General features: G+C 38.2%; 1 protein-coding gene across 1 annotated transcript in view; it reads right to left on the minus strand.

Moving 5' to 3' along the window:
- amfra (autocrine motility factor receptor a) overlaps positions 1-14,484 on the minus strand; it is a 71,757-nt gene that overhangs the window by 22,028 nt on the left and 35,245 nt on the right. Inside the window, exons 2-6 of the mRNA XM_063066685.1 lie at positions 12,622-12,714; positions 11,021-11,185; positions 3,386-3,538; positions 3,092-3,132; positions 2,619-2,751 (exon numbers count right to left, since the gene is read on the minus strand). Coding sequence (XP_062922755.1) covers positions 2,619-2,751; positions 3,092-3,132; positions 3,386-3,538; positions 11,021-11,185; positions 12,622-12,714 — 585 coding nt within the window. The remainder of the gene's footprint in view (positions 1-2,618; positions 2,752-3,091; positions 3,133-3,385; positions 3,539-11,020; positions 11,186-12,621; positions 12,715-14,484) is intronic.

The raw sequence follows: 14,484 nt of genomic DNA on the forward strand, positions 1-14,484 counted from the left end.
AAACCCATCTGACCCTGAATTAATCCCATCTAACTGCACATGGCCTGTATCCTTCTTTCTCTGCCTGTTCATGTGCCTGTCTCATCGCTTAATTGTACTATTAAGGATTATATTTTGTGAGAATTTCACGCAAGTGTTTACAAACTTCACTCCTGAAATAACCGGCTTGGATATTAAAATCCAACTAGCAGATTCAGTTCCAAGAAATGCAAGTGGCTTTACATAGCCATCAATGTCTTGTCCCTTTATCCAAAACCCCTCCCAACAGGCAAAAGTATCAATGTACCATTTCAAAATCCTACCCAACCTGAGATCAACAATCCACAATGAGTCAGACCGATAACTACAGAAATTATTGAGAGTTAATTTGCAAATGTGGGAAAACCCTTGGTGGGCAGACGGTGTTGGGATTAAAAGTGAAAAGGCAGACTCCAAATGGCAAAGCAACCTACCCCAAAGAGAAAGCACTTCGAAGAACACATTCACAATGTTACATGATCCCAGGGTTCAATTCCCAGGGTTTTTATGTTCTCCTTGTGACTGTATGTATTTCCTTCAGATGCTCCATTTCAAAGACACACAGGTTAGGTTTAGAACATCGAAATTTACAGCACATTACAGGCCCTTCAGTTCACAATGTTGTGCCCACCATGTAACCTACAATTTCCCTAGCACATAGCCCTCTATTTTTCTAAGCTCCAAGTACTTATCTAAGGGGTTCTTAAAAGACCCTATTGTATCCACTTCCACCACCGCCGCTGGCAGTGCATTCCACGCACACACCACTCTGTGTGAAAAACTTACCCTTGACATTTCCAAGCACCCTAAAACTATGCCCCCTCGTGTTAGCCATTTCAGCTCTGGAAAAAAGCCTCTGGCTATCCACATGATCAATGCCCCTCATCATCTTATATACCTTGACTGGGTCACCTTTCATCCTCTGTCCCTCCAAGGAGGAAAGGCCAAGTACATTCAACCTATTCTCATAAGGTACGCCCTCCAAATCAGGCAACATCCTTGTAAAATCTCATCTGCACTCTCTCTATAGTATCCACATTCTTCCTGTAGTAAGGTGACCAGAACTGAACACAGCACTCGAAGTGGGGTCTGACCAAGGTCTTATATAGCTGTAACATTACCTCACGGCTCTTGAACTCAATTCCACAGTTGATGAATGCCAACACACCATATGCTTTCTTAACAACACTGTCAATCTGTGCAGCAGCTTTGAGTGTCCTATCAACACGGACCCAAAGATCTCTCAGATCCTCCACACTGCCAAGAGTCTTACCATTTACATTACATTGTCTTCAAATTGGACCTCCCAAAATGAACTACTTCACACTTATCTGGGTTGAAGTCCATCTGCCACTTCTCAGCCCAGTTCTGCATCCTATCGATGTCCTGCTGTAACCTCTGACAATCCTCCAGACTATCCACAACACTCCCAACCTTCGTGCCATCAGCAAACTTACTTCTTTCTACTTCTTCATCCAGGTCATTTATAAAAATCACAAAGAAGAGGGGTCCCAGAACAGATCCTTGCGGAACACCACTGGTCACCAACCTCCATGCAGAATATGAACAATAATTATTATGTTTGTGCAAACTATTTTGATGTTGGAAGATTGGAACATTGTTTGACTGAAGTAAAGATACTTACTATGGATGGATATGGGTGATCTGCCATTGCTCGTGTGGATGGAGGATTTCCCTTTTAATATGCATTATACAGTATATTGATTAAACAATGCTTCTTATGATGATTTCATTGTGTTCAGATGGTCTACTTTTCTGACCTTTTTTCAATCATGGTGAAAAAATAAGAATGCTACTGCAGGCTACTACTCAGGTTACAAATGACACCATATAGATGCTCCACACATACAAACAAGTGTTCAGAAGACTAGAGGGATGGATTTGCTTTGCTGCAGGCACCTTCTCACATGTAGGAACTTGATTTGTTGTACCTTGCAAAGGAATCTGAATGGTTGAGTTAAAATTCCTACTTTAACTAAATTCCCTAGTTTAACTAAACACTACCTTTGATTGACTTATATTTTTATTTTAGCATAGTCATACAGTATATCCCCAATATGACAATTGCTTCGTCTATGTTCAGTTCTCAGGAATAGAGCAAGACCTGCATGTTATCTCATTTGCTGTACTGGCTGTGAAAACTGCTGTCTGGAACTCAGGGTATTTTCTGGGACTCTTATCAACAGCTTACAGTCATGACCTTTATTCTTTAATTCCAAAAACTCCTTACATTCAAAAAAAATGTGATGTGCCACTCTAATTACTGAATAGCCCATTGAGAGCTTCCTGTTTATGCTTGGCAATGGATGGTAAAAGTCCAGGCAGAGTTCCACAGTTTTGAATGGGCATGGAATCAAGTCTAAAACATTAAGGTTCAATTCAAATTCCAGAATTATGAACAGAACTATCTTGAACACGACTAATGTTTAGCACATCCATTGGAAAGAGAACGCTACCATTTACTTAGTAGCAGAATCTTGGAAGATTGTCGGCAACCCAATGTTGTTGAGCTATAAACCAATATGGCTAACCAGTTTACCCCAAATCCGGAGAGTCATGTGCAGTTAAATACAACTTACCAGCATGTGAATGTGATGCATTAGATCCACTGAGAGAAGATTCAATTCCATGACAAAATCAGTGTAATAAACATAGGTGCCTTTACTCTCCCAAGTGCCCTCATGATTCAGGTCCCAGAGATGAATAAAGTACCTATAAACAGGACCAACCACAGCTCAAAAGGAAAATTGTGAAGGCAGTCTTAAAATGTTTAACAAATTTCAGTAATTTCATTAATTAAACCATCTCCTCAGTATGCTAGTGTGCTACAAGAATAAACGTAGCTCTACAGCTTGGTTCTTGCAACTTTATTCAAGTGACAGTAAAAAGGGGGAAAAACAAAAACACACCTTGGAAATGAAAGGACAGTATTCTAACTTGTTGTATGACCAGGTGACCAATAAACATTTAACATTATGAATTGCTAACTGAACACTGTCACCATGCCATCCACAATTCTTCAAACACCTTGAAAATCATATACTATAGTTACCTCAGAATAACATGCGCTGTCCGTACAGTCACCACCAAACACTGGAACAGAAGAAATTAAGAAATCTCATAATATAGTTCCTTGCAAGTAATTGTGTACAAAAATGGAAATTACTGAAATGAATTTTCTGTTTGCACAACACTGACCAAAAAATGCATCTATATATTAACAATCTAGCATGGGAGATATATTTAAAAAAAGAGAAATCTGTAAAATATCTTTTATTGCAAAGTCTCCATTTCCATACAGAGTGATCACACAATCAGCTACTGCCATACACATTAGTTATCTTACCTCAGCTGCCATGAAAGAGAGAGTATGCATTCCGTGTGAAAATCCAACCAGCACACAAACCACAGCCAGACTACAACAGGACAGTAACATCGAAACCAGCAGTGCCAAGACTCTGATATGGCTACTCATTGGAGTAGTTGGTGAGAAAGATAACTGGAAGCAAAGAAAGAACAATGTAATAAGTAGAGCAAAAAGAGACAAAAATTAAAGGAAAGTAAAATGCGCCAGGAATAAGATTACATCAGGAGCTACTAATTAATTCCATTCAAAGGACAAAAGAAAAATTAGCTGGATTCAAAACAATCTGTTTGCCCTGCTTAGTTTTTGTTTTGTAAAGACTTTTACACAACTTGCAAATCTCAATCTAACCTGTTAAACTCTGTTTCTGTTACAGGAAAATATGGAATAGTTAGATTGTTAAAATGGCAGATACAGTTTTGGATTAGAGTATCACAAGATTATAAAACCATAAGATACAGGAGCAGCATTAGGCTATTCAGCCGATTGAGTCTGACCCACCATTCCATCATATCTAATTTATTATCCCTCTCAATCCCATTCTCCTGCCTACTCCCAGTAACCTTTGACACCCTTACTATTCAAGAACTTATCAACTTCCGCTTTAAATAATACCCAATGACTTGGCCATCACATCTGTCTGTGGCAACAAAGTCCAGATTCACCACTCTCTGGCTAAAGAAATGCCTCCACATCTCCTTTCTAAAGGGAAGTCCTTCTATTCAGAGGCCATGCCTTTGGGTCCTAGACTCCCCCACTATAAGAAACATCTCTCCACATCCACTAGGTCTTTCAATATTCGATAGTTTTTAGGATCAGAATCATGTTTATTATGTGACGTGAAATTTGTTAACTTAGCAGCAGCAGTTCAATGCAATATATAATACAGAAGAAAAAATATATAATAATAAATAAATTACAGTGTATGTATATTGAATAGATTAAAAATTGTACAAAAAGACAGAAATAGTATTTTTTTAAATGAGGTAGTGTCCATTTAGGAATGTTCAATGTCCATTTAGGAATCGGATGGCAGAGGGGAAGAAGCTGTTCCTGAATCACTGAGTGTGTGTCTTCAAGCTTCTATACCTCCTACCTGATGGTTTAAGTTAAAGGCATCCGTTAGTCTTGCGAGACCATGGATCTGTGCCTGGAAAGTCTTCACTCTCCAGGGTGCAGGCCTGGGCAAGGTTGTATGGAAGACCGGCAGTTGACCATGCTGCAAGTCTCCCCTCTCCACGACACCGATGTTGTCCAAGGGAAGGGCATTAGGACTCATACAGCTTGTCACCAGTGTCGTCGCACAGCACTGTGATTAAGTGCCTTGCTCAAGGACACAACACACTACCTCGGGCTGGGGCTCGAACTCACGATCGCTAGTAGAACACCTTAACCACTTGGCCATGTGCCCACATACCATCCTACCTGATGGTAACAGTGAGAAAAGGGCATGCCCTGGGTGCTGGGGGTCCTTAATAATGGACGCTGCCTTTCTGAGACACCGATCCTTGAAGATGTCCTGGGTACTTTGTAGGCTAGTACCCAAGATGGAGCCAACAATGAGATCCCTCCTCAATCTTCTAAGTTTCAGTGAGTACAGACCAATTTTCTCCAAGTTTTGAATTTTTAAGTTCTTTATATGTCACCATTCAAATCATCCCAACTTATAAGAGCATGATACAGCAATATAAAATAACAAATTTGTGAACATTCAATACCACACCTATACCTGCAACTTGCATCACAGGGCAGAGCTTTCATAATATCTTCAATAATTAAACCACCATTTTTTTTAAACCATCAGGGAGCTAGTACAAATCTGATTGATAATAATGGTTCAATATAATCAAAGCTTTGAGAAATTATGTCAGGAGGATCATCTGAGGTTCTATGGACTGAACTGGAGGGTGGAGGAAAATATAATCACATTGTTGGAAAAGTATATCTAAAGTGCAAATTTACAAGCAAACTTTGAGAAATGTAAAGGTAGTGAATTTTAGGCAGAATTTAATTATCCAGATATTAGTTGGGATCCAGTCTAAAAGGGTAGAGGAGCAAGTTATTACAATTCATAAAACAAATTCAGCCAGTATGCAGTAAGCACAAGAGGATTGGGGGTCAAGGGTTGGGGAAAGAGAAGACAGCAGTTGAAAACTTAAGTTTTAAGGGAATGAGACAGAGCAGGGGAAGGAATAAAATCAGTGAGAGAACACCTTTGTGATGAGAATTCAAATTCCAGTTAGAATTCATATTGTTAAGGAAAAAGGACAACGATAAAACAGGATTGAAACAATACACAGCCAATTTTATTTGGCTGGGAAAGGAAGAATAAAAATATGGACAGTAACCAGTTACTTCGTGCTATAGCTGTTTCAAAGCAATTGGAGGCATTTAAAAAGATTCAAATGATACAGAAAAGAACTGCCAAACGTGGAACACCCAGACTGGGCAAAGTTTGTACAGGGTAGAAGGCAAAAAGGGCAAGCCTGTGAAACACCTTGGCTGCACAAATCTAGGGAAGACAACCTCCAGCCCCACCAAACCCGTGAGATTGAGGCGCGCTTGATCCTACCCCAAACCCCGGTTTGTTTAGATGCTGTGTCATTTGCTACCCTGTTACAAACTGATGCCACGAAATAACAGACAGTACACTGCATATGATTAACGGAATTATATTTATGAGTCTTAACTAAAGGGTTAGTAAAGAATAACTAAAAGAAAAGGGCCCATTCTAATTAAGTAGTGAAATGTGCACAAGTTGGAGCTCATCTTGAACTTCTCTGTCATTGACTCGCTGTGCCCTCGGTCAACGTGAAAGCACACACCACCTTCCGAACTTCACTCACAATCCATCTCGAACAAACTGGTCTCCCACTGGATCCTATGCTACGACCGGTTCTCCCCAGCATCTTCTCTCTTCATCTCCTCTCAAACAAAAACTCCAAGCCCAACCTTAGTGTTCCTCACCAAAGAAACCTCCCCTTAATCCGACCATCCTAATTGGATGGCACACATTTCTCCTCTCACTTATCTTCAACAGTAACCCAAACATAAGCTGAAAAAAAACAGCTTGCTCAGAGCAGCACAATTTGAAATACATACAGCGCACAGGTAAAAAAAATATAAACCAGGGCATTACATCTGTATCAAAGAGAAATAACACTATAAAAAGTCAAGAATGGAGGCACAGGGTGAAAATTAATAAGGAACAGAAGAAAGCAAAGAGCTGTCACAAAAATAAGCAAGTGGAACGTTTTAGGATTTTCTTCATTTTAAGTAGACAGTAAACAAGACAAATAAAAGGGAACAAAAGAGGTGAAGGATATGGTTTGAGTCTATTTTTCTAAGAGTCCTGAAAATGGCATGGTGTATGTGTGTAGAAAGAGGAATATTGGAAAACAGCAGAACAGGCTGTTGAGAAAGTAGATGAAATATGGACAGGACGGAGGAGTATATGGAATTGGAAGGGGATAAACCTAGCAGGACCAAATGAAACATATCCCAGGGAGTTAAAAGCACCAAAGGAATGAATTGCAGCTACTCTTCATTTTTCCTCATCATTGCAAAAGTCCTAATGGAGAACAGAAATATTGTAATATTAATGCCATAGTTTACCTCCTTTTCAATCATAATTAAAAAGGTCAATTTCTTTAATTTCAGTGGTAGGCAAATTATTTATATCAATTTAAACATTCATTCAGAAGTAAAGTTCAGCAGTGAGTCAAGGAAAACCATTTTATGGGAAAGTTGTATTTGATTAATTTGAAGGAAACATAATGAGTCCACAAAGACAGCGCATTTGTGGAAGTCTATGTAGATTTCAGCAAGATTTTAAACAAATTTGTCTATGGTAAACTAGTTAAAATATGATGCTGCACAGGATCCAAGAGGGTTGCAATTTGGTTCAACCCAGTAGCAAAGAGCAGATAATAATATTAAACTAGTATTTTTGTGACATACACAGAATTAACATTTTAGAATTAAATGTAGGGATCTGTAAGATATTTGCAGATGATACGCAAGTTGGCCAGACTTTCAACTTCATAATTGTATGGCCAATCAGGCTGAAAAGTGACAAATGGAATTTAATCCAAAAGTACAAGATAATGTATTTTACTTAAAGTAAGCAATAAATTGTGCAATGTCGAATAACAAATTGACCTTGCAGTGTTTGTCCACAGATTCTTCAAAACACAAACGTCTGTTAGAAAGAGAAATCATAGGAGCACGAGGCTTGTTACCCATTGAGGCCAAAGAGGAGGGGGCATAAAATAAAAGAAACCTAAAAACATTAAATAATGCTAGAAACATTTAGATCATACAGCTTCCGTAGAAAGAGGAACAGTCAATGACATTTCATTCTCAGTTCTGATGAAATATTGTTAACTTGAAACACTATTTCTCTCTCCATAAATTTTGTTTAATCTATGAATTATTCCCATCAATATTTATTTTCATTTCCATTTTCTAACATCTGCAGGTTTTGTTTTAATAGATTTAAGTTAGTTGATAGCAGGGAGAGATACAAGATGAATGCAGAATAAAAGTCACTCAGAGTGATTGAGATCTTTAATCCAACATCTGGAAGGGTAATCACAGCTCCATCAGCAATTTATAAAGTGAATGTGAATTTAAAAGGACTCTATACTATAGGGTAGGGGTCGTCAACCCGTCGATCTTTAAGACTTTCCCAATAGATCCCGAAGAAAAATCAAAAATAAATACACAAATACTGTTGTAATGTGAGCATTATAAAAGTAAGTAATACTGATTAGGCTAATATAGCAATATTTTCACTAAAAAGCTGTTTGTAAAGAGAGATTGTTTCCGGGTTGCGGGGGTTTAGTTCCGTTCTTACTGCCCAGTGCGTATGTGTGTACTTCCCCCGCCATGCACCGCGTTTTCGGCGTAGCCTGTGCTGCATCAAAGTGACCAATCAGATTAGGTAAGAGTACAGACTGTCACAAACATCAATATATGGCAGCGTCCCCAACCTCCGGGCCACGAAGCATACAGGGGTACAGCGGTAGTCGGGATGCACACAGCACATTTTTAAGAAAAAAAGCCCAAATAAACAAGGTAATTAATTAGGTGCCACCCAGCACGTGAATGTCAGCCCAGATCAGAGACGACGCAATCGGCAATCGCTTGTGATATCCTGACAGCATAGTGGAGGCTCCATGAAAGAAGGTGAAAACATACAAATTCCATCCAGAATGGGAAGAGGAATTTCTATTTACCTTGGTAAAAGACAAGTGTGTATGGTTGTGCCACCAAACACAAGCACTGACTAAAAGGGGGAATGTGGAGCGGCACCACAACACCAACCACCAGGAATTTAAAGATACCTACCCCCCCAAAGAGCGCAATTCGTGCCTGGAAAGTTGAGGAGCTGAAATCGGGGTTGAAGGCCCAGCAATCGTTTTCCACAAAACATGTTGCTCAAAATAAGGCTGCTATTGAAGCATAATTTCGTGCAAGTCACCTTTTGGCTAAACACAAGAAGCCTTTTACAGATGGCGATTTATTCAAGGAAGCAATGGCCATTACCGCAGAGACTGTTTTTAATGACTTTAAAAACAAAAACGGCATCACAACCGCAATACATAATATACTGCTTGGCCCTGCAACAGTAACAAGGAGGGTAGAGTCACCGTCAGAGGACGTGAATATTTTTCACTACAGTTCAATGAATCCCTGGATGTAATGCAAACAGCTCAGCTTGTTGTATTTGTCAGAATGGCTTTCCAGGATTTTACAACAAAGGAAGACTTCCTCACTCTTTTGCAATTAAAGGAAAGAATGAGAGGTGAGGATATTTACAATGAGCTTTTAAAAATATGTCCATGAAAATGACATCCCCATTCATAAACTGGTGGCAATTACTACTGATGGGGACCCAACAATGTGCAATGTGTGCGTTGGTTTTATAGCTCTAAAAGTCAGTGCCTACTTCAGGTCAACTTATCTATGTGAAATTGCATTTTCACAGATGAAAATTACTAAATCTAAATACAGGAGCTGACTTACTGACAGACACCTCACTAGGGTTGTCAACTTTCTCACTCCCATATAAGGGACAAAAGTAAGCAGTCAAATCCCGGACATTTGTGTTTACCCCGAGAAAGACTACCATGACCATCAAGCTTTGCGCGGGCACCTGTGTCCGCATGTGCGTACGTGCCGATTTTTAAACCCCACTAATCGGTTTTGGCATATTTTCATTATTTCTACTTTATATAGGCTGTGTATTTATCATATCATTCCTGCTTTTACTATATGTTAGTGTTATTTTAGGTTTTATGTGTTATTTGGTATGATTTGGTAGGTTTTTTTTGGGTCTGGGAACGCTCAAAATTTTTTCCCATATAAATTGCTTCTTCGATATAAAGCATTTCGGCACGAACGGTTTCATAGGAACGCTCTACCTTAGCAGGGGGAATACGTGACAGTTGGCAACCCTGCACCTCACAGACTGTCTCAGACTGGCTGTCTGTAGTTATGAGCCAAATTTCAGGGAACTAGCAGAAGGTATTCAGCCCCAGTCTTCACACTGAGTGCAACAGTCAATATTTATTCATATATTTTTCGTGTTGAAATAAAATTAAATAATGAAACTTAGAATTAAAAGTGTGAAGTATTGTAATGTTCTTAAAGAAAGACAGCTACGGCCTGTTTGATATGCTAGTTATAGTGTTTTCTTGTTTGAATTAATTTGAAAGTTTGACAAAAGTATTTTGTGTAATTCAAATACAATTTGGCCAAATAATAGGCCTCAAATTGGAAGTACAATCTGAGCTGTTTTTTCTCTAAACGATTTAGTAGGTAGATCTTGACTTTCACTGAGGTCGAGGTAGGGGATCTTGGGCTTAAAAAGGTTGGTGACCACTACTATAGGGCTACAGATCAAATGCTGTAAGATGAAATCAAGTTATACGTCACTTTGTTGACTAGTGGGCACAAAGGGACAAGAAGCTTCCTTCTGTCGTCAACTTTCTGATTCTATAAAGTCAGTTGAGATTATACAAGATGCACCTTTATTGCCGAGTTCTTTACTTATGAGTGCTTTGAAGCTCAGAAATTAAATCCTGATGTATTTGCTCATGTTTAGTCTACCAGGATCAAAAGGCAATCTTGTGGAACTGAGCAATGGTTTACTTAGCTGTAAAGGTGACAAGACAAAAGTTCATTATTTGCGCCCTCACAGTAATACTAAAACAATTCATTTGTTTAGTACACAAGATGAGGTCTGCGTAAACACTAGAGCCAGTATAACACCAAATATTGTCAGAAATTGCAACATTGCTAAATAGTAGCTGTAATAGAAGTGATACAAGGCAGAGAACTTTTTAAGTTTCTAATTGAAACTGTTTCCATTTAAACTGTGCTAAAATTAAACTACAATTGTTTTGTCTAAATGTGTTGATCCAAATCATGTTTATAAAATAGTAAATGGAAGAAAATAAGCAAGTTCATAAAAATATTTTAAATTTGAGCGGGATAATCTTTCCTTTATAACTTGCTGTGGGTTTGTAAGTGAAGTTAAATAATCTACAATACAAACCTGTTTAGGTACAATACACAAGTTAAATTTACGGACTTAAGTCCATGACTTACGTATTCAAAGCGGTCTTTACATAGCTGGACAATGAGGTGAAGGAAGACAAGAACAGCAAACCAAAGGCACCACATCACCACCTCCTCGACAGTTTGAACATTTAGCACACCAAATATGAAGATAAACTTGTAGAAAACGAAATTCCAAAATTTATCCTTCAGGTGCTATAGAGAGGAAACAAGAGTCAGGAAGTTCATCATAAAAGGTTCTGCTTGGGTCAGATTAACACATCATAATAAGCAGTACAAATTTCCACAAGCAACAGGAATTCTGCAGATGCTGGAAATTCAAGCAACACACATAAAAGTTGCTGGTGAACGCAGCAGTCCTGACGAAGGGTCTCGGCCTGAAACGTCGACTGCACCTCTTCCTAGAGATGCTGCCTGGCCTGCTGCGTTCACCAGCAACTTTTATGTGTGTTGCTTAAATTTCCACAAGTTCCTGATTGCGTGACATTTTGCTTTGTGTCTAACATAAATCTGGACATTACACCATAGTGCTGGAGCACTATCCTTGCCTCTTCAGTGGCTGAAAACAGATCCTATTTGTATAGAAAAGCTAGCTTTTCAAATTGTACTTGCCCAAATATTATCCTTGCACAACAATTTCACCAGATCAATTTTTATCCACTCTATGGAATTGCTCTATTTTAATTCAAGAGGTTTGGTACAAATGTTTACTATCTCTGCAAATTAAAATCACAGTGTACATCATCCTACATCTGTAGTATGTCATTATTTAAGAAAGACTAGCAATGATTGGCAATTGAAAGCCCTGGACATTGTACACTGCAAAGAGCAGCTGAACGTTCCACAGTCTGAACCTGAGAACTATAAAAGGCTGCCTTCAATTATTTCTTTCACAACATCTGAAGTCATTTGACTAGTGTGCCAAAGTAAGGAGGAACAGCTTACAAAGCGATATGGCTATGAGAAGAAAAAGAGTTGTATAATCATCAGGTAAAGGAATAGGGTCAAGGGATGAAGGTTGGATGCTAAAATAACAGGAATTTAAATAATACAAGTTACTAAGTAAGGGCAGAAGCATGGCTTCTAAACCTCTATAAACATTCAGTATTCTCTCTCTTAAAGGGCTTTTTTGGCAAAAGATGGCAAAACTACCTGTTTAAAAGCTTTTTCCCCTTAGAATTTGTACCTTTTTTTTTAGTTACACTAAAATATCTTGAGTTCAGTTTGAAAAACTATATTCAGATTTCCAAGAAATTCCAGTGCACAATTTAAGATTAATACAAAAGGTATAAATATAATGCTCGAGCCTTACTTCCTGACCTCAGCTCGAGAAGAACTAACTGTAGGACTTTACCACTAATCTCAGTAACTATGCATGTAAGGTAACTTGGGAACAGTGGGAATAAAGTGAAGCTGATATTTTTGATTGCAATGGAGTACTGGAAGAATACAAGGGAACTTCCCTAAAGCACATGCTCATTTTTAAAATCTTTTTTCAAATTGACACAAACAAACACAAACACTAAGCTTCAGAAGACTAATCTTCTAAAGACATTGCAAATAGGAGATAAAATATAATTGCAATATTTTAAAGAGTTTTACTCCTTCCAGTCTTAAAAATTGACCCTTACCTGTCTTTCACTGACCCGCAGAGTTCCAAAGACCACGTACTGGATCAGTTTTCCAATTAACATCAGAAGACAACATGCTGTGTTCACCAGCACCTGGAAAACAAATTAACAACACAGCTTCAGCAACTGGATCATTGCCATCAACAGTTACAAAAACTTCACTTTTCAATGGATGTCCAAAACTGAAATTAGCTTCACCCCTCCCCTACCACCACTACCAATAAATTGACAAATAGAGCTAAGACACTGCTAACTCTAAAAGTAGATTACATTTGGGTTAATGAGCAGAGAGAGATGTGTTCTTCCAAATCACCTACACAAGACAGTGAACTGCAGGAGGAGTAATACAAATTCAGAGTAATACTTTAAAGAGCAAGTGGAATAAAGCCCACAAAAATAGTCATTTAAGTCATGAGCTTAATGCAGCATCTTGGAGTATTTTGCTCACAGAAACAATGTTAAACAAAAGTTTGAAAAGTGAGCCATGAGAGCAGTTGGCCAAACACTCAAACAGGTAACATCTTAGAAAAAAAACAGAGGGAACTGATGGTAAGGGAAACAAATTGCAGGGCTTAAAGTCTTGGGAGTTGAAGTCTGGAGTGCCAATGTTGGAGCTATTAAATTACGGTTAGGAGAATGGAGAAAATTACAGAAATAGGAGTGATTCCAAAAATGAGAATTCAAGTTAAAGGATCATAGATAAACTGGATAGTGTAAGTTAGGTGAAAGGTCACCCAAAACTATTCTGCCTTAATCTTGCCAAGTCTAAATCAAGACCAGCATAATATACATAAAATTGATGCTCATCAACACTGCTTCGGACAATTGTGGTTGACAGTTGGGATTAGCTTCCAAGTAGGATGGCAGGAAAATGCTGTAGCTATTAAATTCTGACAAGTTCAATGTGCACAAATATCTGACACCATGAGACAAATTACTGTAATAGGAATAGAAATAGAATCAAGGCTCAGATTTCAAAGTTATACTTAATCAGGAACCAGTTACCAAACAGAACAAGATTGAAGATCTATTTCCCTGCAGGAACTACATTACCTTTCTCCCCAGATACAGGAGCAATACAAGTCAAACATCTGTAAGAGTTAAGAAAATACACACATACACAATCACTTTGCAATCAGATTCTGTAATCTGCTAAACTGCAAACAAGCTGCCTAATGGTCTGCGCTCTGCTATATTATGAACGAACATTTATTGCTATGGTCAGGGAACAGAGTCCATCACAAACAAAAAGCAAACTGAACATCACATATTTTAAAGGAATCCAGGCCAAAATAACAGCATGACAACATTTATTTTGCCTTTTGTGTTTGAAAAATCCACATGCATTTTCAGAAATATTTAACTTTATTTTAAAATGAAGATTTAAAATTTAAAATAAAATTGTTAAAGTACACATGATTTTAGCTATGGTTCCACTGACAAAATCACGAGGTTTCTTTGCTTCATTAATGATTAACTGTTCTATTTCTACTAAAAACATCTTGATTTAGCTATTAGGAATTTCTAAAGCAGCACAAAGTAAACTTTCTACCTGAAGTCAATTCCCTCACATGAGCATCCAAAATGGAAAAATAAAACTGAACTCACAAAATAGGAACATGATTTCCTGGAGCCCAGCAACTTTGATTTTTTTTTGGAAAAACTAGTTACATTGCAGGCAAATAAATAAAATCACATCTAGGAACTTAGTGCCTTAGTTGCTAGTTTTCCATCGCATTAAAACAACACTGAGAGTCACATTGAAGTTATTTACTGGAGTTACCTGAAAAGCAACAACTTTAATTGCAAGGCCAAGGAACAGAATTTTTGGCTTAACTGCATCATGCCACTCTGAAAGCAGCC

Source organism: Mobula hypostoma, chromosome 14 (assembly GCF_963921235.1).
Source record: "Mobula hypostoma chromosome 14, sMobHyp1.1, whole genome shotgun sequence".
NCBI lineage: Eukaryota > Metazoa > Chordata > Chondrichthyes > Myliobatiformes > Myliobatidae > Mobula > Mobula hypostoma.